General features: G+C 43.7%; 1 protein-coding gene across 11 annotated transcripts in view; it reads right to left on the reverse strand.

The window, feature by feature from the left end:
* cbfa2t3 (CBFA2/RUNX1 partner transcriptional co-repressor 3) overlaps positions 1-25,908 on the reverse strand; it is a 43,347-nt gene that overhangs the window by 9,376 nt on the left and 8,063 nt on the right. For 4 of the 11 annotated variants that reach the window (XM_074666188.1, XM_074666185.1, XM_074666189.1 and 1 more), the window contains exons 2-8: positions 8,948-9,103; positions 5,852-6,093; positions 5,508-5,597; positions 4,689-4,870; positions 2,037-2,320; positions 1,436-1,521; positions 53-338 (exon numbers count right to left, since the gene is read on the reverse strand). In XM_074666188.1, coding sequence (XP_074522289.1) covers positions 53-338; positions 1,436-1,521; positions 2,037-2,320; positions 4,689-4,870; positions 5,508-5,597; positions 5,852-6,093; positions 8,948-9,103 — 1,326 coding nt within the window. Of the gene's footprint in view, positions 1-52; positions 339-1,435; positions 1,522-2,036; positions 2,321-4,688; positions 4,871-5,507; positions 5,598-5,851; positions 6,094-8,947; positions 9,104-19,412; positions 19,509-22,986; positions 24,053-25,908 lie in introns of those variants that run through there. The other 7 variants (XM_074666186.1, XM_074666195.1, XM_074666191.1 and 4 more) reach the window with 5 other exon arrangements.

Raw genomic sequence — 25,908 nt, forward strand, 5'->3', positions numbered from 1 at the left:
CTTGCTACGGGTGTTTTGCTTTGCCAAACAAACCCTGCGTGTGTTTGTCTACCTGTCTGTCTGCCTGTCTGCCTTTCAGCAGCCGAGGAAGTTCCTATGGGCAGTGACTCGCTGCTAGATGTGTTGGAGGAGGAGTTGTGGTGTTGAGGAGTAGGAGGAAGAGGAGGAGGAGGAGGAAGGCAGTGCTGTCCGTTGCTCCCACCTTTTTTCATCTCCTCCACGTCACTGTAGCGCCGGATCCAGTGGTTCATCTCCTCACGGTCGGCCTCCTGGCAGCGGCGCAGCACTGTCAGAGAGCGGCGTGTTTTCTCTACCATGTCCATGATGCAGTTTAAGAGCTGCAACCAGAAAGAGCAAGAAATCAAGGATCCACTTTTTTCAAGATAAAGAGGAATATGATAGTCCACATGTTGTTAAAAATGTAAATCCCTTCATTTCAAATGAGAAAACACAAAATCACACAAAATGTTTTCAACTCACAAATTCATTTGAAAAAAAATTAACAGATCATTACGGCATTGGGGGAAAACGTTGCCTTTCACTGTAGTCTACAGGAATACTCGTTATCTGACACCACTGAGCAGATGTGTGTGTTTATGTTCATGGATTGTGTGCTTGTCAGTGAATTTCAATGTCTAAGAGCATTACAAAAACCATAATGTAACAGCTGGGCTGCTGATGAAAAAAAGTTGAGCCAATTCCTTCCACCCTTCTGCTCTGTTCTCTGCCAGCTCGACAGATTTCCTCTCTTTCCTCCTCCAGTAGTAAACAGTGTCACTTTTTTCCACAGTGCCCGTGTTTCCAGACCCGGTCCTGTCCTGCTAAATGGGTTTAGCTAGCTTGACATTCAATCCATATCGTTCTTCCCATTCATCTTTTACTCTCTCTGTCTCTGCCTACTTTCCTCCTCTTCCTCCTCCCTCCCCTCTGAGTAAGCTATATTTATTTCACTGAAGTGTTTCTAATTTGGCAGGAGTCCAGGCCTGGCCGGTTCTCTCCATGACTGCAGCTCTTGTCTCAGCTGCTCTCCCCAGCTGGAGCTGCTCTCTGCTGGGTCTCGAGCTCCATCTGGGGCCTAGTTTTCCGTGTGTGCGTGTCTGTCTGTGAGCATATGTGTGTGCCTGTGTCTAGTGTACATGATTTTGTCTTCATGGAGTTGGGAGCAGGAATCCTGAGAGGTGTCAGTCTGTTGTTGATTCACGGCACAGACACAGACCTCCTGATCAGCTGTCTGTCAACTGCTCTGTCAGCTTGGATGGAGGCTGTTCTGCCTGTCAACACTTCACTCTCTGGCATCTGAATCCTGTCTTTAGCGCTAAAATTAACTTCAATCACCTGATGACCTAATAACTCTTTTCTCCACATTCTTTATAAAGTAAACGCCGAAAATAAAGAATTACTTGATCATAAACATGACAATCAAGGTGATACGTACATTATCAAGGTGCTTCCATTCCTCTGCCCACTCTCTGTCTGTGAGACGGTGATCTATGACCTCTTCTTGACGGGCTCCATGCACTGCTAAAAGACAAATGTGTGGGTCAGATTCAACACACATAACGTTATATTAACACATAACAACCATTCAATCAAACCACTTTATTTATCCTGCTCTGCACAGTTGAGTTACTTCCTACCTACACCTAATCCTGATATAATATCACACTGGTTGTTTTTGGTAAAAGGATAAACACACTATAAGAACAAGCTTAAATTAAACAACCAACATATCAAAGGCTTTTGAATGCCTGCATCATAACTTTGTGCCTTATCAGCGAGACAGTCTGGCTGAGAACTCACCTCTCTCCTTTTGGGAAAGCAGAGTAAAGGCATACATGGTTACCACAGTTGGAGCACATGGGTATGTATGGCCGTGGGCTTTATTTAGACGCACTGCCACAAGGATTATCAGACTGGACCGACAACTGGCCTTTGTTCTACACATGCACACCGTTTACCGTGAACACAATCTTGATCGTAGACTATATAGATCTACAGGTTAATCACTCTCTATGAATGCATCTCAGCTGTCTTACCTGTCTGCCGGTGTCTGTCTCGGGCTTCACGGTGCTCATTATGTCTGTAAGCGTCTCTGTACTGGTGTGCCAGGGCCATGTCTTCTAGCCGATAGTGCTGGGGTGCCATTTGGGGGTTGGGTGGGTGGGAGAGGCCATTTGGAGGGTGTGTGGAGAGACCGTTGGGCGGTGGGTGAGCAGGAAGACCTGTGCTTGGGCTAAAGCGTTGGCTTGGGCTGATGGTGCAGGGTCTCTTGGCCAGGTGCTCGGGGTGCAGGCCGTCTCTGTCAGAGCTATCTTTGGTCCTGCAGAGAGGGGCGTGAAGGGAATTTAACAATAATTAAACGGTCAAACACTCAGCAAGTTGGTATCGTGAAAAAGGATCTGGGGTGTTAAAACAGGCATGAAAGAATGATGAGTTATGGAAGGAAAGTAAAATGGTTAGATGCAGACTAAACAGAATTTGTACCATAAATCGGTGTTCATTGCCAAAATGCAGCAGCCAGTGTTTCCACTGCCACATTAACCACTATTCCGCTAATGTCCATCCAATAACTTACTCAGCTGTTGCATATGAAAGCTGTAACATTTAAAAAGTGTTCTGATCTTCAATGACAATGCTCATTAACTGAAATATACAGTGGTGCAACTCATTTATCCATTCAACGCGCTTACATTCGGAAACAGATTTTTGACACCATGCTAATAAATGAAACATTAAATTTTGCACAACCTACTCCATCTTTCTCCAGCTAAGCCCTGTCCTTGCCAGGCCACAATGAGTAATGTGAAAGTGTGGGCTTGCTTTGCCAGGATAAAAATGCAATGCCAGAGCATTACTTCATGGTTCAGGAAAACATGCCCCCGCAAGGAACTCAAATGTCTTGAAAACCAGATCACGAGGCAAAAAAGAGCCTACTGTGAAAAACTGTTACTGTCTACTGTTGAAGAAAAATAATCTGATCATTCATTTCAAGATGCCTGATTGAGTCTGTCTATAAGTGTTGAAACAAGTTTTGCCTGTACAACTGGTTCACAGCATGTTCATTTTCAAAACTCTGGCATCATGTAAGGAAGGAATTTTATCAACGTGTGATGTGAAAAGAGGAGAGAAGAGGAGATTTATGAAACCTGACTTAACAGCCAAAGTCTGATTTTTAAAAAAAACAAACACCTAAACCTCTTATAGATATGTATTTTTAAACATGATCATTGTGGACTTGACCTGCATTAACAAAGGAAGACAACAGTTTTAAAGTTCAAGAACACCCACATGGTGTGTGCAAATACACTCACACACACTTACACACGCTATTCTAATAAGAGCTGCTTGTTGTTCAGTTACAGCGCTGCAGCGGTCCTCTGAAGCTTTAGCACAGCTGTACGCCATATGTATCAAACAAAGCCAAGTCAAACTGTAAACCATTCGTCTCAAGCTCTTAATCTGAATATCCCTCAGCCTACTCTTAGATTGCAAGTATTCCTCCCTCACCCTCCCACCCTGCTCTCGGGCTTAAGGGGCAATATGGGCTGAATGCAGTGCGTTTGGCAGATGTTTAGTGACACTCATTTGTGTCTGTGTACTTCAAGTGTGTGTGTGTGCATGCATGTGTGTTCGTGTGTGTCTGTGTGAGGTTGTTCTCAAGCCATCTGGACAGTTTAAATGGGAGTGTTGATATTAATCTGTTTAGCTGGATGGCAATAGGCAGGCACCAGGATAGAAATCACTCTTTATCATCCAGGGGATCAAAGGCGAATAAAAGCAGTGCTGCCCCATGCAGATGATGATGATGATTATGTGTGTGTGTGTGTGTGTGTGTGTGATCATATCTATCCTTGTGTATGTTTGTGTGTTGGATAAACTCATACACATCCCTGCTTTAGTATCTGAAAAACCAGAGAAACAGCTGGCACTATGTAGGTCCTGCCCCAGCTGAACCCCTGCCCTCTCCTTTTTTCCTCCCCCTCTTCCCCTTCTCCGCCTGCTGTGCATAAACCACAGGTTGGAAGGCGGAGGTGTGCGGATTACAGTGGGATTGCACATTCAAGATCCAACCTCTCATCTCATCCAAACCAACACCATCACCACCACCACCACCACACTCCCACCTTCCCACACCCGCCCTGCTCAGGATGTGCTCAGTGTTACGGTCAGCACATCACCATCTGGACACATCCCTGACATATGGACAGCTGCTGGGAACCCGCAGGTCAGGCAGTCAGAGAGAAAGAGAGAAAATGAGAGAGGTAAAGAAGGATGGTGCCAGAAAGAGACAAAGGCAGAAAATGGGAAGAGAAGGCGTCATCTAAGCAGGGTACATAAAGCAACGCGTTGGGGGGGGGAATGTGGGACAAACTGAGGCTCACCGCCGGTTCTAAGGTTGTGATGAGGACATGAACTGAGTTTCCTCCTTGACTTTTATCTCCTTTTTTCCCCTTTCAGAAAATCTCTGTGTTTTCATGCTCTGCATTTATCCCCCCACCCTCTCAGACAGCTGGCAGATTCATCCTGGCATCAGGGCTGTCCAGACTTCCGCCTCCTGCACAGAGGATTTATAGACTCCTCTTGTCGCTTGGCATTCTGAATTACCCTAAAATAATTCATATATACACAGTCCATCTGGAGTCTATTTGTATGTGCTTTATTGTGTTAAAGAAAGAATTGCTGGTTACCTGTCAGGGGTCCTTCTCTTGCCGTGCTCATTCATTTCTAGCATGATCTCAGAAGAATCGAGGGGCGAGCTGGCGTTAGCGTCCAGGAGAAGCTGCTCGTGTTGGGCCAGATACTGAGCTGGGGTCTGCTTGGCCAACCGAGCGCAGTGCAGCAACTCTCTCTGCAGCAGGGGCAGGTTTGCCTTCAGAGGTGAAAACAGACATCTCAGGATTAGGAATGACTCAATTGTCCCAGAAGGGTATACATTTATTGACCAGATGTATATTAAGATAAGTGTGTTAAGTAGACAAGAAGTCAACTGGAAACTCAACAGATAAAACAACAAAAGATTAGAGCAAGTAAAAAGAGTGTGATAGATGGAGAGACAGGATGAGATAAGACAGGCCCCTCGACACCTTCCTCAGCCATGTGTCTCTCTTCCCCTCTTCAGGGTGGGCTTATGTGTATATTGTGTGTATGTGTGTGTGTGTCAGTGCTGTCAAATAGCTCTCTCAGAACTGTCTGGTTGATATGACGCAGCCATTGCTACAACGTCCCAGATGTGGAGGATCATTGCACACTAGGGGGCCCGACACACTCACTCACACTGCTTTCATTGGACATTCACGAGCTCCTCTCCACTTTTCTACACAGTGCTTCACTGTAACTACAGAATACACTTTTTAGTTATCAATCCAGAAACTATGAAACTACAACTATTAATCTTGTGCTTGGTAGCGTAATCAAAAAAAAAATGCATGCAAACACAGCAGCATGAGCATGTCTACTGAGACATCATCCTTCATTTACCTTACAAAGAAAATTAAACAAGTGTTTACCTTTAAGAAAGGAATGACAAACGGCCTCAGAGGGAAGTTGGTGGCCTCGTGAAGTTTGGAGTGAAACTCTTCAATAGTGAGAGTGGAGTTCTGCAAAAAAAAAAGACAACAGAAAAAAAAATCTCACCTATACGTTATCTCTTTATGTGTCATTTGTTTTACAAGACACATTTACAATCTTTTTAGATCATAGCGTAAAACTTAATGACTATGAAAGAACTAAAAGCTAGGATCAAGCAGTGCAGGTTGAAACAAAATCAGAGGAAAATAAACCGCTTGAAGGACAGATGGATACACTGAAGTGAGATTATAAAGATGCATTAATATAAGAGATGAGAACATACCACCAGTCCCAGCACCAGGCTGCGCACTCTCTCCCCAATCTCAGGCGATATGTCGTTGCCAAACTGCTGCAGTGTGGTCAGGAAGCGCTTCAGCTTGCACAGTTGCCGGGCACCACAGGCTGGCGGGAGCTGCTGGTTTGAAAGAGAGGCGGTCGAGGACATTGCTGGCCCATTACTGAAGCCATTAGGAGTTGAGGGAGCACCGTTCAGTGATGTGGGAGAGTGGCTGCTCCCATTCAGCACTGCAGGGAAACAGACAGAGGGAAAAGAGAACATGAAGTGGGTCAGTAGTTTTTTGAGGGGCCTGGGGAACTTCTGACAGATCTGGGGGAATGATGAGGGCAGTAGCAGTCACATCCTGCTTAGCTAAGATTACATACTGGTAGAGCCTCCAGTCTGCAGTCTATGATGCACAAAGTCATTTTAATGTTACAATTTTGTTTTACATAGTGAAGCGCGTGTGTGTGTTCACTTGCTTGAACTTCAGCTGTCTCACAAGTGGTACCATTTGACTCCCTCCTTCAACCCCCTCCCACACTGTATCTGCCTATTCCACCCTGCTCCTCACCCTCTCCCTCTCACTCACTCACTAGGACACAACTATAAGGGGAACTTGTTAAAGAGGTGCCAAAAATAGGCCAGCAGGCCTGTGTTACTTTTATTCCAATAGCAGGTGTGTAGCTAAATCTGGCCCTACACATGTCCACCAGCTGAAAGTAGATTTGCAGCTTTAAGGTTCAGAATAGACACAGCATTCATACACACGTATATCATCCCTCACATATTTTTCCAAATGCAGGCACAAACAAAGTCACAATTACACAGGACCTGACAAATGCACGATTGACCTTTCCTCTGTTTTTATTTTCTATTTGAGCTAGATTACAAGAGATGCTTGCTTAACTCTATTTTTCTTCCACTGTTTCTTGTCAGTAGGTCATAATATCAACATTTCTGAGTTTGAATCATTCAATATAAAGTCAGTTTTCTCTTTTTTTAAAATCAGGCGTGTTTTGCAGTCTCTGAGCAATATATTTAAAGGATTTCTACCGTAGCCTGTATAAAAACACTGATGAACATGTTGGCTCCTGTTGATCACCAGTGATCCACATATTTGACATGCTAACTCAAACTTTCTTTCAGACAACCAAGCAAGAGGCGAAGGAGTGGTGAACCTTCACAGCTGTAGTGTGCAACCTGTTAGCCGAGTTTGCCATGTCCCTAATTACGCCGAACTTGTAATCTTAATATCTTCAAGGCGAACAAGTTATTTAAAAAAACAATGTGCTACACAGATTGAAATCCTTATAAATATCCGGCAGTGAAATTTGCAATTTTGCTCTAAGAATGTACCTGTTAAAATGGGTGTATATGTGGCATCTGGGGCTATTGAGGCCAGCCTCAAGTGGACACTTCAGGTAATACAGTTTTAAACACTTGAGCTTTGGCATTACATTAAAACCTGGAGGTTGCTGCTTGGTTTCTACCATATACATTACAAATATAAACAAGAAACCAGATAACTATACTATTTAAATAGTTAACTGGTGCAGCTGCACATAGTTTGCTTAATGTCCACATGCTAATGGCACAAGGATTTACTTTGACTACAACAACAAATACAAGTTCTCACGCTCAGCTAAGAATCTAAGGTATGATATGATTACCATTTCAAAATCATAGTGTTTTAACCGTGTACTTACAGGACCCTGTGCACTGTAACACCAACTCCTACAATCATGCTTGAAAACAAGATGATATGTAACTCAGTTGCTCAACAGAAAAGGTTCCTGTGGTTCCTTTTAAGCATGCTTGTTGCTTGGTCGCAGGCCTGAACACATATGGACTAACTCATGTGATCCCTACAGGCAGCACTTGTGTTCTGGTTTTAGAGCGAGGGAGAGGTGCATGGAGAGCCGCACTGCTGACCGCCTGCCACAACAGGTGAAACAACACGGTCCTGTCATTGCTATATAGGGAAGAAAGTAGTATACACACTGCATCGCCACCCTGACTGATAGCCCCTGAACACACCACCACCACCACCACTGCCACCCAACCAGCCAGCTGGTAAACAACACACACACACACACACACACACTCACACACTCACACTCAAACAAACACAGGCGCACACACACATACACACACAAAATGCCACAGCCGCACTCACATATGCGCTAAGAGACACTTGTTCTATTAGCAAGGGCATTCTGTAAACCAAAAACACTCACACACACACACACACACACACACACACACACACACACACACACACACACACACACACACACACACACACACACACACACACACACACACACACACACAGATATATTCTTGAGGAGATGCACACCTGACACACAAGTGACTTTAACACTTGTTCAGCAGAACAGGGAAGACACACATATTTGGAATTTCTCGGGCCTAAGATGTTCATGACGGACAACCTAAAGGGACAGATGACAGTGGAGTCTACACTAGACTGCTTTAGAGGTGTGTAACTCCTTGTTATTTTTTTAACTTAAATTTTTATAGTAATTGTACCATGAGGATTGTCTTACAAGCATATTGGACCACAGTTTGTCACCAAACATTTCAAATTTTGAATTAAATTTAGACACTATATGACATCTGTATGACATCTCAGCCTGTGCCCCGACTGAATTCATGATCTTAACCTAACAAAACTAAATTCAACCCAGATATGTCAGCTCTGTGGAGGAGCATTGTTTGCAATGATGGGGGAAACTTCTTCCAAAAAAGATTTGGTATTCTATTCCAATGATAACTGTGTAATGCAGAGTTAGAGCTCACACAGCTATGGTTTCTCTGGTCCAGCGTGCCTACCACTTTACTGTGTTTCTCACACCTGCCTGTTTGACTGCCTGCTGACATGGCTCATCAACACAAAGGGACCATCTTTAAATCAAAGAATCATAAAGCTCAAAGCATACAGCTGTCATGTTTGCGTACATTATTACCATATTGCTCTTTAGATAAAGATAATAACAGTTGTGGCATTTTGATCCTACAAAGATGACTACTTGTGTGTTTATTACTAGAACCATGCGGGGAAATACAAAAGCTTCTTACTTGATTTACTTGTGGTTGGGGTGAATGAAGCGCTGCGATTGGTTGCCTGGCTGACAGCCGGGGGTGGAGGAGGCATGGTGGGTGGGGTGGACCTGGGCTGGGTTTTCACATCCGCAGGTGAATCTGGCATTGTTCCAACCTTCTGCACTCTGCTACCTGTGATATGAAAGAAGCAAAAAGAAAGAAAAAGCAGACATGGTCATCAAAACTAAGCTTCAGCATGGGTAAAAATAAAACAAAATTCAAAGAGGAGACAGCTGGTTAAAGAGCAGGCCTCTGACATTTTCACCTGGGAGCCATCGATTGTTTCCCTTAAACCAAAAGCCCCATAAAGAGAAGCAAAACAAATCAATGCAGGGAGTGGAAATGAATCCAAACTTGTATTGTGTCTCTCTTGTTGGAGATTCATGGGCCTGGGAGACATACAGTAACACCTGCTCACCCGCTCAGCTGCTGCTGACTGAAACCCCCGCCTCACCTCCCTCTCTCCCTCTTTCCCCTTCACGTACACACACTCCATGTAGCTTTGACATCCCAATCAGTGCCCCTCCACTGTAACCTCCAACCTCCAGACACACAACCACACACACACACACGCACGCACACACACACGCATATTCCCATGCACACTCTACTCCCCGCCTGTCCCCTCTCGTCCCCTAGTTCAGACAGCCGCTTTGACAGCCAGTGACAAGTGCAGCTGGATCTGCTGCTGTCCATCACTGTGTGGACCGGCTTTCAGCAGAGCTCCGTCCTGCTATCAGAAGCCTCACTGTCCTCTGCCAGATACCCTGCCAGGACCAAACAAGGCAAGGCCGGGCTGTGTAGCATGGAGGAAATGGATGGTACAGTGAGGGGCATGAGAAGAAAACACGACACTGGGTGGATGTAGGACGACCAGAAGCATGTGTTGCCTTACTTTCTGTAACTGTGGCAGAAGGCTTCAAGAGGTCTATACATGCACTGTGACCATCAAGAAACTCTGTCATGCTCCAAACTCCATACACCTAATCAAACATGACACATACACACCACCACCAAATATAAAGCGGGTCTATTATTTAGCAAGCTAAGGGTGTTGACTATGTTTTTGTGTATGTGTCCGTCTGTCCATGCAGCTGCTGGAACTAGATCTTTCTGCAATGCAAACCTGAGCTGAGGGTCTGATGACTTTTGCAGCCTGTGTGAAGATAGCTTTAGAGTCTGTGTATATGCATATCGGAGAGAGTGCAATAAATGTGCACTGTGCATTAAAAAACAATAAAATCAATATGTTGCATGATTTGTAGGTTAATTCAGTATTGTGATTATCGGCTCTAGTAATAAACATTACTACAAAGTGTATTCAGCAAATACATTCATAAAGAAAAAGACCTCTTAAATGTTCTAGCAAAGCAGGCATAATATATTGTAGATTTTGTGTGACATTCATAAATTCTTCTGTAGTCTTTATTTTGCATGATGAAAAAAATCTGTTTCTGTTAAAATTGGATTTAAACAACTTACATGCTCAGAGTAATGAACAGATAACAGTGATAAAGGTGTCATAAGAAGGCATTAATTTAGATTTTATAGCATCAATGATCAAAATAACCCTCAAACCCTCTGCTCTTCATTTCACTTTTCAGAGCCCTCTATGAATCCAATGTTTTCCTCCATAAAACTCCTGCCTCACTTGGCCCCCGTCCTTGCTTATGCCTATTTCTGAGAGAGCTTATGTCGACACGTTCAACAGCTGGTGTCTGTATTTAAAGAGTGCCACTCCGGAGTGTGCTGCACGAGGGCCATTGACACACTGATCCTCAAGAACACGAGGGGCACTCCGCTGTTTGCCCCATGCCTGACGCTGTGAACATAAACACACAAGGTTGCAGATAGAGGCAGATGGGGAAGGTCGGTATAAATAGATGCAGCTATTCTCTACAATAGAATCCTAAACACACAAACAAGCTCTCTGTGGTGCTGGACTGGTGGGCTGCTTCCTGTAGGGAGGCAGCCATATGGTTCTGGAAACTGCGTCTTTGATAGAATATATAAGTGCTACCATTTACAGTTTGTGCTATAGGACTAACACACAATATACATCCTGGCAAAAACCCTGTTATGTTGATCCATTTGCTTGCAAAATCATAATGAAAAATTCAGTTTCAGAAAGCAGTTACAAATTGCAAAAAATAATAGTCATAGAGAGAATTAGAGTAGATGCGACAATGGCTATTTAAACTGGACCTGAACCGATTTGTAATCCCAACACCAGAGGGGTGCCATAAAATAAAAACACTCCCATGACTCTCTGTTTACTAAACAGCTATTTTTATCACCTCTTTAAGTGAAGAGGAGAGGAGGAAGAGAAGGAGAGGATAAGGGGACCACTCGGTCAGCCTGTGTGTCTGCTCCCACCGTGGGATTATGGACAGCTGTTTAATCTGACCAGCTACAGGGACCAGGCACACACATACGCACCACGCTCTGGATTTCACTTTTAATACATTAGGAAGTCTGCTAGGTCTGCCAACCCATCTGTGGCCATTTGTGCTTCCACAGTGCTTTGTGCTGACACACTCAAAACAAAGAGAAGTAGAGAATGAGGGAGACTGGTGCACTGAGTAAAACAGACTGACTGAACACTTGGTCTGGACCGTGCTTCTCTATTTACCCCCACAGGTTTTTATCTGTCTGCCTGAGTGGAGCCACTTTGTGATCAATACAGTTGGGAAGCGATACACCAGTTGTTGTACATCCTAAACACTCTCTATTGAATGTAACGCAGAGATAAAATGATAAGTTGCAATCATTGCCTTCTTCACTGCTCTCTCTGTTTCTCTGACTCTCTGAACAGCTGTTTGTCTGCACATTTGACGTAATTGGGGCTAAAAGATTGCTCACCAAGGAAACAGTATGCAGCCTGAGTTCTAAATATGTTCTCTGTCTTCTACTCTCCCCTTGTGCCATGATGAAACAAGATGAAAAACAATTCACTAAGAGACACACCAAACCACAGATCACGTGCTGTACGACACACACACACACACACACACACACACACACACACACACACACACACACACACACACACACACACACACACACACACACACACACACACACACACCAACACTTTAGTGGTTTGTCTAACTTTCTGAAGCTGTTTTTGTGCCTCATTATACATTTAAAGACATATGCAATCACTTAAACCCTTAAAAATAAACACACATTTAAGTACAAATAAACAGCATCATGTAATGACAAGCCGTTATGAGACCATTCAGATGCGTTTTCGTCTCATTTCATACTGGCATATGTCTGTGCGCTGACAGTGTGCATATCTGTGTGTGAGTGTGTGCGTGCTTCCATTGGAGATACAGCTGAAACGTATTAGCTTCAGCTAACCGCTACAGAACAGTCCCCTTAAATCCCCCTCTGCCTATTCAATCGCTCACTCTCCACGGAGACTCTCCTCAGTGACCACATAGCCTTAAAACTCTCTCCCTCTCGCTCCTTACATCCCTCACCCCCTCCCTCTCCCCCTCACACTGTAATTCCCCCAGTCTCCAGGAATGCTGTTGTTTTTAATTTCTCCCAGCTGCTCTGGCTGGCTGCCCGGCCGCCTGCCTTCCCACATCTGTTCCCTATCAGGCCGCTGAGGAGTCCACACAAACAGAGCCTGAGCCCCTGGCCCCAAGCCTCCCACCAGGCCTTCATATCAAAACATGGGGATTGCAACCCTGTGCCCTGGACCCAAGACTTAAGACTACAGCACCCATGGCAACATCTACTTTTATACATCGGGCCCAAATGGCATTCAAGAGAAAAAGACTGCTGACGCAGGAGACCAATCTTCCTCTGGCCAAGAGCAATCTACAAAAAATCATTTCTTCCTCCTGTTGGCCTGATAGCTCTATATTTTGCTTTACAGGTTGTCATCAGTGTGAAGTCTGAACTTGGTCACAGGTAAAATGGGATTGTGTATGTGTGTATGTGTGTGTGTGTGTGTCAGCAGGCTGCCTCTGCAGACAGATCGCAGACTCCACTTCATCTTGAGCTGATTTAGAGTTCAGAGGCTTTAAAGCTCTCACTAATGACAGGGTGGGAGACAGGCCTGTGCAGTGCCTGCGTGCACACACACACAAACACATGCTCAAATAGATGCACAGATGTACCCACACATGCTTACAAAGTTTTGCTGGATGCATATGCTCATGCTGCGGACACAAACACATATTTTCCCCTATGTTACTTGAGAATCCATGTGATAGTACACATGCGGTGCCGGCTGAACAAACATGTTGAACAAAAAAACACAAACAGGGGATGAGGGGGGTGGAGAAGTATTGCTTATTAAGCACTGACAAAAGCCGTACTGTCTTTGATCAGATTACCATGAGCAAATCAATGATTGTTCACTGGTTTTAAACTGGCAGGAAAAACAAGGCCAACTTGAGGACGAGCAGGGAGTGAGGGCAGATTAAAGACAGCGTATGCCGAGCCAGGGGTGCTAAGGGTAGAGGAGTTGTACTTTGCCTCTTGGAGCTGCAGGGATCCTGTCACACAGTGCTTCTATCTGTGAAAGCTGTTATTGATGTAATTGTATTGAAGTTCTAGCGACCATCTGTTCTCCTCTGGGAGGGCCTGGCTCCTCTCGTCGGCAGTGAAGTGGTTATGTGCAGCATATCACTGCTGCCGACGTGCTCGCAGAGAAAAAACTTCCTTTTCAGATTTTCCCAACGGCTGCTAATAAAATCCAGATGCTAGACTGGAGCTGTTTCTGCTTCGCTCACTCACCACTCCCTCCTCCTCCTCCTTCTCCATCTTCTGCCCCTCTACATCTTTTCCTCTCCTTCCTCTCCCCTGTCTCTCTACATTGCTAATCATTTATTTTGCTCTTTTCATCTGCCTCTCCTCTTTTCACTCCCCTACCCAACCATCCATCCTCGCCTCCTTCTTCCTCTGCAGCCACTAACCCAGAACCATTCCTAAATAAAGGAAAGTATTTGTGACATTCAGCCGAGGCGGCTGTGCCAAGAACAACTCCCCGGCCAGCCAGACACATCTGGAGTGTGTTAGGACTGCACTGGGCACTAGTAACAACACCAGCTATCCCACCCCACAAAAAGGGCAACAAATTCTGGATACTACAAATTAGTTTGCATACAATTTCCCAATGAAGATCTTGTTGTTATGAAAAGTGTAATCCAGGTTCCCCGCCAGACAGCCCGGCAGCTGTGTGCATGAATCCTCTGTTGTACTCCCTCAGCAGCAGGGGAAGAAAACACACTTTTGCTCATAATTGTGCAAACACATGACTATTTGCATGTATTTTGTGTCTGCGTGTGATCTACATCGGAGTGCATGCATGTGTTTTGTGCATCTTGAGCCTGTTTCTGGATGTGTGTATATCTGTGTGTGGCTCCAGGGTCTCTGTGTGAGAGGAGTTGAACACCTGAACATCAATAACTGTCATGTGGACCACCTGGGACCCCACAGCCAGCTTGCACCATGGGCACACAGCCATCACCAGCACAGCTGCCACGAAGAGAGAGGGGAGGGAAACAGAAACAGAGAGAGGGAGGGAGGGAGAGACAGGGGAGGAAGTGGGAGAAAAGAAAGAGAGAGGCACACACACTCACGACTATAACGGGAGGTGACTACACATACATCTGGGAACAGGTCAGAGAGACAGACATGCAGACAGACATGAGCGGAGAAGGATTTACATGAAGCTTCTGCTCTGCATGATAACCCTCCTTTGTTCTCTCTTGTCGACATCTTCCTCCTCATCCTGACAGCCATGTGCCTTGTTTTGCCAGCTGAGAGCTCAGCCTCAGGCTGTCATGTTTTAACTTTGAATCAGACTATCTTCCTCTTTCAGATGAGCCCAGCAAGTGGGCTCTGTCAGACATGTCATAATCTGTCTTTATATCCAGTTAATGGTGATAAAACAGAAAGAAACAGAGTTCTGCTTAAGAATGAAAACTTACAAGGCCAGGTCTAGAATTTAAGACATTATAGTCAACTTTTTTGGTGAGTTTACAATTTTCTGTTTTGTGTCCTACTGTTTAAAAAAGCATAAATCTCACCCTAAATGTTGACTCAAAGTGTCCAATAGTTGCAGGTGACAAATATTCAATTTGATCCAGGCAACCAGCTCTACGCCTTTATTTTCCCGGCAGGCTTATTTTATGGTTTGAATAAATATTAACTTCAGTTATTCCATATACTCAATTTTTGCCTTTTAGCCAAAACATTACCAGTGTTATCCCACAGTAGGGGATGCAGGTTATTATTTAACACTGGTATTGGATTGGTATCGATTGCTATCCAAAGCTCGGGTATCAGAAAACTTGGTACCAGAAAACTTGGATCGGTGCATCCCTACCGACAATGGGGTTAAAAGTCACAGGAGAAAGATGTGGTGTCCAAATGTTTTTCATTTTGTTCGCCTACAGTTCGTTTTGTACAACGTCATAAATGAAGCTTGGGGAGAAATAATACATGGCCTGACTATTCCCTTCTGGTACAGCACTAGCAAAGCCACAGAGCAAAAAGGATTTCTGAATGAACAACACTTGAAAACAACCACACCTGTTTGGTTTGAGAGTTATGCTGTGTGACCTGAATATAACAGACTTTGACAAAACATCTGGTTCTGGACAGGCAGCAGAATTTTCATATTAAATCCCAACAAGGAGTGACTCTGTGATAAATTAAATTGAGCTGATGCCAATAACTGCATTTGAATGTTATTATTGTAACTATTGCAACTTCAAATAATCATTATGAAGTGAGGAAAAGATCTATTAAAGCACAACAAAGAGAATATGTTTGAACTGAGCCCCCTCTCTGTCAGAGGATGTTTACAATAAATGCACCTCCACAAACACACTCCCTGATCCAAACACCTGCAGCCTCACCCAGCACCAATTAGCTCATCAGGCTTTTAATTACTCCGTTAATTGCATACAGGCAGCATGAAGGGCAGCCTGGGAATAGGGCAAGGGGGGCCTCAGGAGGACCCAGCCTGACAAGCCTGACAAACAAAGAAAAGCTTCTCCACCAACAGCAGGCATAACACAGGCGAGGGGGAGAGCAGACAGCTCTGGAGGCTGGGAGGAGAATCAAGACAGGAGACAGCAGCTCCAAATGCCTCATCAGCAGCACTGCAGCATCCAGTGACATCACTTCCTGCTGGGAACGGTTTGAGACTGTGGTGTGAATGATGAAAGAGGCTGGGGAAACATGAAGGAGTAGCATTTGAGGGGGAAAACCATGTGAAGAGAGTTATGTGTACATCTGTGAGCAGCTACACTACATCTGGATTAGTTCATATTGGTCATAAGGGGGAGGCGGAGGGTGAGAGGAGAAAGCGTGGGAATGTCCCACTGTTAAGTTTAGGACATGTAGGCTTATTGTGTTTGTGGGAGAGTCAGGCTGGAGTCTTCACAGAGTGACCTGTCTGTCACCGAGCTCAGCGACAACACAAACATCCTTCTCAGTCCCAATACACACACCAAATCACAAACCAGACATGAGAAACTCTGCATTGTTTTCATGCTCGTTATTGGACATTTCTTTTTCTCAAATCTCTTTATCTATTGATCATGTCAGGCTGTCCACCTGTCTGTGTTTCCCTCATAGCAGATGTCCTCCCTCTGTTTCTTCCAGGAGCGCTGTTTGAGGAGGTGTATCCAGGAAACAGTGGCCGGCGCTCACTTCCTGTGTGACAGGTGCGCGATGGAGGCCTGACAGCTGCTGTCCTGCTCTCTCTTTCCCCTCTCTGTATTCCTGTTTCTCCCTCCTTTCAGCCAGCTGCAGCCAGAGAGCAGCTCTGTTTGTTCTTACGTCACTGCGACTGCTGCTGCCTGCTGATTTATGGAGCACAAAAGACTTAGATTTGACCCTGGCAACACACACACACACATGGACACACACTTCAGTAACAGCAGCATCTCATCTGTCCACCTCATAAACCTGACTCTTTGCATGTAAATATGAATTGTCGCTGCTTATTTTCTCTCTCCTATGCTTTGTGTGCTGTTAAAGCCCTGACACTGAGCTGTCACTTACAGCTAAGATAGGAAAACAAACAGCAGATTAGTCATTCTCCTGCTTGTTGTCATGTATTTCATTTCATTTCAGTGTTAAATGTCTGCTCTGTCACTATGGAGCTGTCAGAGCTGACAACACTGTCTGCAGCCTGAACTGCTCCCCGCAGCCTGCCAGCGCTCTCATGCCTCTTCATTTGGCCCGCAGGCACAGCAACAATAGCTCCTGACATTAGCCAGGCATGGGCAGGGTGTTCGGTATTATCCTGCAGGACCACATAGGTTTCACACGTACACACATTGACACACACAAAACACAGGGAGAAGGAGGTGCTGGTGGTGTTGGTGGAGGGGGGCAATCATGTGACAGGTTAGAGAGAAGCTTTGACAGTTTCTCCATTTAGCCCACAGCCAGCTCATGCTGGAAGCCGCTGAAATAAATACCAGCTCCTCCTCTGGGACACGAGCCGACTACAGGACGCCGCCACAAAAACAGAGCGAGAGGGCGAAGAAAGAGAGTGAATGTGGTGCCAATAACATGGTGTTTATGTGAGCTAATTGGCAAATTAAGATGACCCGCTGTCATGTGAAGTTGGTGGATGACAAACAGTTACAGCTTATTGTGAGAGTGGCAAAGTAAAGTAAAGGTCAGTGCTTGAAGACTGTAACAACTCGACAATTAAAAGTCTTATTTTTCCAACACAAAACGAGAATAAAAACTTTCTCTGAGCATTAAATTTATTTTTGTTTGCTATTCAATCCTTGTTCATATTGTCAATTTTGTTTTCCATCTTGATATATGTTTGTGAGGCCATTTTATATAATCAAGAATTGCACCAGACCTTTTAAAACTTAATTATCCTCTTGTCTCCTTCGGTGTGAAATGTATGCGCGATAAAGTAGCAAAACATGCTCTGTGTCGTTAGGTGATCTTTTACAAGTGTTAAAAAATTAAGTTTTAAGCAAAATGAAGTCACTCCTGAAATTTGAGGTCAGAAAACCTTTAGTTACAGCCCTAAACAACAATGTTGCTCCTGGTGATGAACAAACTGCCGGGTGATAAGTCATTTTGTTGCCCTTTGACATATTAAGAACCACCCTGACTTTTCTCTGCACTTCAAATAGCCCAAAATGTCCTCTCCCCTATGAAATTACCTCCTTACACATGCAGTATTTTTATCTAGAAGAGGCAAAGTTTGTCTGAATGTGTGCGTGTGTGTGTGTGTGTGTGTGTGTGTGTGTGTGTGTGTGTGTGTGTGTGTGTGTGTGTGTGTGTGTGTGTGTGTGTGTGTGTGTGTGTGTGTGTGTATGAGTGGAGAGAGACAGACAGAGAGGCAGAGGAAGGAAGACTGGAGCCGAGATTAAGGTCTGCGCAGCTAACTGGTAACACACAACGGCACTCAGCGGCTCAGCCTCCCATTTGAAGAGAGACGGAACCATCTGTGTGGCACAGGATCTGTTTCCAGGAGATAACGGCTTTTTTTTAATTTCACAAATACTGTACATAGAGAGAGGAGGGAGGGAAAGCAAAAAGAGTAAGAGAGACGTGCTTTCCTCTACAATCTCAGCCTGCGTGCTCATTGCTAGCAGCACTTCCCCAGACGTCCAGAGAGGACTGATTCAGTGTGGAGACCTTAATAACATCAATCTGTGTTTCTTTTGTACTTGTTTTCCCCGCCTGTGGTAAAAACCCTCAGTGTCAGGCGCGAGGAAAGGGAGGGGGTCATTATATCAGGTAGCATTGGCGATAGGAACTTCCCATTTTCTCTGTTGACCTGTCCGTTTGGTCTGATTAACACAGGGCTCAGCGCTACTGTAGATTAGCCCAGCTGTTTCCTGTGTCTGACTCGGATCTGAACACACTTCCTATCATGAAGGAGAAGGAAGGTGCTGCTGGGAGAATGGGACAGGGAGGAGAGGAGAGGTGAAAATGAGGTCAGGGGTCAGCGGGCAAGTGGGGAAGTAAAAGGTGAGGAGGGAGAGCGGACGGTGAAGCAGGCACAAGACAAGGAAGGGAGGGGGAGGAAGCCTTTTTTTCCTCATTCTCTTGATGTCAGCAATTCAGAAATGTTGTGACACTTGTTTGCAGTCGCATTTATGAGGAAGCATTCCTGTGCAATGGCAAATGTGCTGTCTTTTGAAATGCATAATTGAGGATGCAATTTGTCAGAGCCGTATACGTCAAAGTAATGAAGAGGCAATTCAACAAATAATTTCCAGATATGCTCCGCCATAAATGGTTTTCACCCCTGAAAAACTGGAAGGTAGGGTAGCAAAAAAAAACGTCACCTGCTCCTTACTCATAGAAAAGGAATTGTGATAATGTGTGTTTATAAATGTTTTTCTTGGGAATAAGAGGAGTTGTGCACATGTAGGGAATCAAACGAGGAAAGGAGAAAAAGAGTGATATTTAACACACACACATTTGGGGTTTTACTTGGCCTCCACCCTCTGCTCTGCTCCCACGCTGTGGCGTCAGCAGGCCGGCCATCCAGCGAGTGTGTTTCTCATTCCATCAGATGTTGGGAAGCTGTTCGCTTCTCCGCTCTCCTCTCTGACATTCTCCATCTCCCCCGAGAGGCTGGGCAGCCTTGTCACAGTAATGTCAAACACATGTGGAACAGACCCGGCAAGAGCAGACCAACACACACACACACCAACACACACAGAAACTCACATACATTCACACAGAGAGGATGGAAGATGGAGAAGAAGGCGGCCAGAGCCACACTGGTCTTTCCCACTGTGTATTAGGATAAACAGCAGTGAAACCATAGAGATTACACATCAGGAAAGTCACTTCATCACTCCCTCCATCACTTTCTGGCTATATTGCCACAAAAAAAAAACAGAAATATATGCTCTCTGATCTCATTTTAACTTTACAGTGACTACACTTTGTTCTGGCTGTGGGCATCCAATCAGCAAAAACAGAAAAACTGAAGAGCCATCCACGCCATAAGAATCCATCCATCCTCTTCTCTGAGGAAATATTTTTCAAATGAGCAGTTTGCCATGAAAACACACTCACAGGGGTGAAACTGGTGAAAACCCTCCATTTACCAACAACAATTATGGTTTCTTCAGCATGGTTACTACTGTAGTTACTTCCTCTCTGTGACACAAAATAGACTCAAGTGTACTTACTTTTAATACATCTTAATCTGGTGTAGTGCAGTGTTTGCATCTATCATCAGATCAAGGGAACAGTCCTCTATTTGAGTGTCAAACTGACAATTTAAGGTATAAAAACAGACACAAGGCTAAAGTTTAACATCTCAAACCTGTTGATGCATGTTAAAAATGAATTCATACAGAAGTCGTCCTGTTTTTCTGCGCAGGACAGTGAGAAAATCTCACATGTAGTAAAGTAAATAAAGTAAAAACAAAGTCTAAATTCAAATGTGCAGTGCGCAATAGTGCTACTATCACTACTCGGTTTTAATTCAAAATCTGGTTCACTTTGACACCTTAAACCTCTTTGTTAGTTAAGCTCTCATCTAACTGATACACATCATATAATGAAGGCTCACACTGTATGCATTTTGTTTGCAAACTAACAAGAAGTCCTCATAAACACATATGCACATTAACACACACAAACACAGCCCTGATGGTTGTGCCTTGACCAGCTTGTGATGACCCAGGTGTGTGTGTGTGTGTGTGCAGTGCTGACCACCTGACCAGCTCGCTGTGCACTTGCAGCTCCACCATCGCCCACCCGAGGCCATCTGCTCTGCTCATTAATTAGGAGCCAGCCAGTTTCACCTGCACAGCCCACATTTAGATCACAATAATTACCACACACACACACATGCACTATGCACACTTGACAAGCCCACACACTCTTACAGTAAACACGCAAGCTGTACCCAGATCAGGTGTAGACAGTCTTTTTACCTGCACCTGGTGACACAGACACTGATAGATGCCCACAATAGTAAAGAGGAAGGACTTGCACCATTTCTTGCAGCTTTTTTGGATGTTACTCTCTCATGAATTATCTTGTTAGTCCTGGCACATGCAGAGTACAAAATAATATTGTTCTCCTGATACTTATGTGGTGAAACATTAGGCATGATGTGTCTTGGACAGCAGCAACAGATCACAGGTTAATAAAGCCAGAAAGAAAAGGAAATTATGCAAAGTGTTTCTTGTCTTTCTCAGTTTTTTTTTTTTTTACTATAAAGAGCTAAAGTAGGTTTGATGTAGAGAACTTTATAGCGGCCAGTCAAAGTATATAGTGTTGCATAATGGATGGTTGTTGTGAAGCAGAGGGAGTAAAAGTAACTTTATCCAACACATTCTGCATTAAACTGAGTCTTAAAATTAAGACAGCGGTATAGGTTTTCTGTTTATACATTGCTCTTTTGACTTATTCATACATTTATTATATGTCTGAAATAAATGCAGTTTGATGCTGTTTCTTCAGAAGATCCCAGCTCTGATGCTCTTTTAAAAGTCTTGCGGCCTGTTTCCTTCTGTACATTAGATTGACTACATCCCATTCATGCACCTGTGGTCTATATGTAGTGAATAAACACTCTGAGGTCATAATGAATGGCATGCCTTTTAAGAGAGAGCTACTTAATGATGAAGAGGTGACATCTGCCCAAGCGAGTGGCGGGCTGGGCCCAGCTGAGTGATGAAGGCTGAGAGGAAGAGATGCCCGTTTGTGGTGGTGGTGATGGAGGTATAATGTGCGGTGAGGCAGGGTGTGTGCACTGCGGTTTCACCTCTGCAACCTCCCGTCCATTGTTTGAGACTATTATCAACTGTTCAATTATTCAGATGATATTTACCAGGGCCAATTATACAAGGCCACGTCCTGCAGAGAAATGGCCTGAGTGTTTTACTGTTGCACTCACAGGCGGAAGAGAGCGCTGCTGAGGCTGTTCAAGTGGGGGGAGAGAAACCTCTGGTAGGACTTGTTCTTCTCAGGGAGTGTCCCCCACAGTTACCAGGGTCAGAATAAATCATCCACCATGATCCAAGCTTTTATATCAATTTACTGCTGTGTTATTTTCTGCAGTTACCATAGAACTTCTGTTAAACACTTCCACTACCCCTCGCTTTTTAAAGCCTTTGCAAGTTTTTATCTCTACAGGAACACCCTGCAATCAAAAAAGAAGGAGAATTGGTCTCTTTGATTCTGCTTTGTCTACTAAATGGATTCTCGCTGTGGTAAGGTACACTTGTGTGTGGGGAGGCTTTTAGAGTTCAGTTCAGGGTAAAGGTCTGAAAGCATCACTTCCAGGTGAACATGTAGTTCACAGAGTCCAAAGATTTGGAGTCATCACTTTGTGCAACATCACTTTGATGTCCAGCACAGGCTGATGGGGCAAACAACACATCAACTCCCTGTCTCCCTCTGTCTCTCTCAGTACAAGTAACAAAAGAAGTAAATACAAAGATAAGAGTGCATATATGCTACAACAAAAATCAAATAGACCTAATGTTTATGTTGTCTCCCTAATATACCTGCATGAATTGCCCGAATCAGATAAAATTATGATATGCAACAATTTCTAGGACCAGCTGTATGTGCATATCTCCACCTCTATGATAACAACTGCATATAAAAACTTAAGTGCCTCTCCACTGATAAGAAATGCATTGTTTTCTCTATATTTGTTTCACTTTGCATACTGGAGATAACTGAACTTACTGTTCAATAAATTAAAAGAGCCTAAAATAAAGGGTTAAATAGGAAAAAAAAAAGTATATCAAAGAAAAGACATGGTCCAAAAGACCATCTCCCACCCTCTGATCTATCAGAACTGCTAACATGATGTAGATCAAAACGATGGTTCAAATTCAATAAATTAAAGCACTAACCCTCTTAAAGGGAAACACATTTTCCCCATTACAACAAATTTTCTTAAAAAAGGAACAGGAAACAAGTGTGGGCTCACGCCAGACTAAATAAAGTCATTTCTACCAATAACAAATACAATGTTCCCCCATGATTTGCTGGAGTTTACAGGTTGCACTTACTTTGTGAAGGTCGAGGTCAGGCTGAGGTAATTGTAGGGGTGATAATCCACACAGAATGGTTTCTTTAAGAGGTTTTATATCGACTCCATCTTCATTATTTGGGAAAACAAAAGGGTAAAGCCTTATCTGCTAAAGAGAGGGGGGTTATTCAGGTGTTATCCTCGATTTTCTGCTCAAAACTGTGTTTGAAGCATAGAGAGGAAAGAGGGGCTGAAGCCACAGTCTGACAAAAGAAAATGTTTAACTTTCCTTTGGGAGTTCACAAAGGGATATTATTGGCTTTCCAGGTTTAATAAATTATGAGGTATTTCTTTTCTCAGTTATATCGAAAAGGAAAAAAAATTGAATCCTTACGCACATTTATGTCTTTGGTTTTGCGGTCCTTGTTTTTTCTTTCTTTTTTCAGCAAACAGGTTCTGATGGAGATGGTGGTGTGAGGAAAAAATCACAACTTGTCCCAGTCATGTAAATCCGCTCTCTTGCTCATGTTAACCATCTCAGACCGGGAAAATAGAAGAAAAAACAAAAGTGTAACTGCACGGACGTCCTTTCATTTAAGTTCACTACTATGAACAGTTTTTAGTTTTGTTGCTGTAGAGTCAAACCCGCTCGCGTAAAAACGCAAAATATTACGATGCGGTTTCTCCTGTTTGCGTCTTTTATTCCTCCAACTTTAAACCCTCTCGATCATACTTCAACCAGAGTCCGTGCTGTCAAGAAAAACTCATTGTATATCCTGGGAAATTAATTTGGCTCCTTTTTCTGCCTTAAAAACAGAGTTTCAGCTCAGCCTGCGGACCCTCCACGTTTCTCTGTACGGTCCCTCTCCTCCTCTTCCTCCGACGCGCCGCCGATCCTCCGCCGACTTGCCTGGTTCACAAAAAAATGTTCACCTCTGCCAGAGTAATTATCAGTTAGCTGGGCTTATTTTAGGATTTCTTTTTCCAGCCAAAGAATAATGTGGGGTTATTCAGACTAGTTGTTTTGTCTTCAGTGATGAGTGGAGCGTATGGGCCCACTGTGCGCAGTAACCGCGGCTCTCTCCTCCTCCTCCTCTCTCTCTGTCCTCGCTGTAGCCTTCTGTCTGCGTTTAAACACCATCTGGAGCTCCTAACCTCTCTCTCTCTCTCTCTCTCTCTCTCTCTCTCTCTCTCTCTCTCTCTCTCTCTCTCTCTCTCTCTCTCTCTCTCTCTCTCTCTCTCTCTCTCGGGTACCATCAGAGACAGGAGCTGGCAGCTATTGTACAGGAATCCTCTCTAAATTGAAGAAGATCCAAATAATCCCCCAAAATTCATATAAATAAATTACTATAAAACCACTGGTGAATAAATTCTACTGCATTGGATTTCTTAACAATATTTGTGATTAAGAGCGTACATTTTTCCACTTTCACATTCACATGAAAAGAAAAGTATCCAAAAATTAACATTCTCTTAATATGACTACAAAACACATCAGATCCCTTCTACTTAATCAGATGCCAAAAGCATCAAATCAAAAGGCGTTTAGTGAGACTGTTTTGCTGTGCCGCTGTCTACCCGTGGGGGCCGCTGTTTCCTCATATCAGGATCACGAGCACAACAAGAGGAGCAGGATTGAGTCCATGAGACTGCAGACTTTGACTTATTTAGTGCTTGAAAAAAATGACAGGAACGTCTTTTTAAAAGAGCAGTGAACAAACACGAATTAAAAATGTAGAGATTTTAAAATCAGTTTTCTTTCTGATGTTAGAATCAGTTTGGGAAGTATACGTGGAAGATACCATGTCTGTCCTGTATGGAAATAGTCCTTTTTTATCACTATCATTAATGCTTCTCTTTTATTGCTCTGCACACATTATATGCATCTTTATGTCCCTTTTATAGTCCCTGATAATATAGCATTTATGTTGTTCCAGTGTGTATAACACATCTTTACATCCTCTTTAATTGGCTCTTAAAACATTGTATTTCTTTTAAAGGTGACAGTGTGACATCTGTTAATGGACTACAAATGAAGCTGCAAAATTAGATTTTTTTAATCATCTAACTATATTTAGAAAATCCACAAAGGCATGTTATGTTTCTAGTTTACAGTTTTAAAAAAAATCCTCCAAAGTGTATATTTTGCTCTGTACTAATGCAGGGTGATTTCCAAAGGGTGACCAGGGGTGGCTTAGTCCATTCATGAAATCTGATTGGCCATCCCTTGTGCCATCCAAAAATCCCATGTAGCAATGCTTCCTTCATGATTATTCTATTAATATGTTACACAACCCTCATCTTAAACAGTGTTTCACCTAGCAGCAATTTCCGATCTGTTACTTAAGTGCCCACTTGAAGCTGGCTGCAGAAGAACCTGAATTTTTTTCAAACTCAGCAGTGTGGACGAAATTAAGATCACTAGTTTGCCCAATCAGAGATACAGCTCAGCTCATGTAACTGACCGGCGCACAAAGCTGTTAATTTGGAGACTCAAAGCCAGCCCTCATTTCCAATGACCGCACAAGCCGATTTGCTTCAAAACTTTGTTTCAGAAACAGACAGGTAACGTCAAGGGGACTATGTCATTTATTGTACAGTCTATGTGTTTCATTCAATATCTGAAATCACAAGACATGAGTGAGACTTGTTACTGATGTATCATTTTGCCTCATCAGCAGCAACAAGCTGCACACAGCTTTTCAAAACACAATCTTGCATTAGCAGGAAGGACTTCTGTCGCTCTCTCTCTGATCACCTGAAAAGCGTGTGTTAGGGGCAGAGAGAGATCATTTGAATCATTAATCTGGATGACAATCGAACACTGGTAAAAAAATAGAATATTTTAAAATTGGTCAGCAGAGAAATTAAATCAGCTGTTCTGCTGGACATCAACTACTGACAGGAAGCGGTGAAGAGTTAGACTATTTTGGCTGTGTTTAAACAGGCTGCCTGCAGGTTT

The sequence above is a fragment of the Halichoeres trimaculatus genome, unplaced genomic scaffold (assembly GCF_033239565.1).
Source record: "Halichoeres trimaculatus isolate MK-OKI-2021-1 unplaced genomic scaffold, fHalTri1.1 fHalTri1_scaffold_3, whole genome shotgun sequence".
Classification (NCBI taxonomy): Eukaryota; Metazoa; Chordata; class Actinopteri; order Labriformes; family Labridae; genus Halichoeres; species Halichoeres trimaculatus.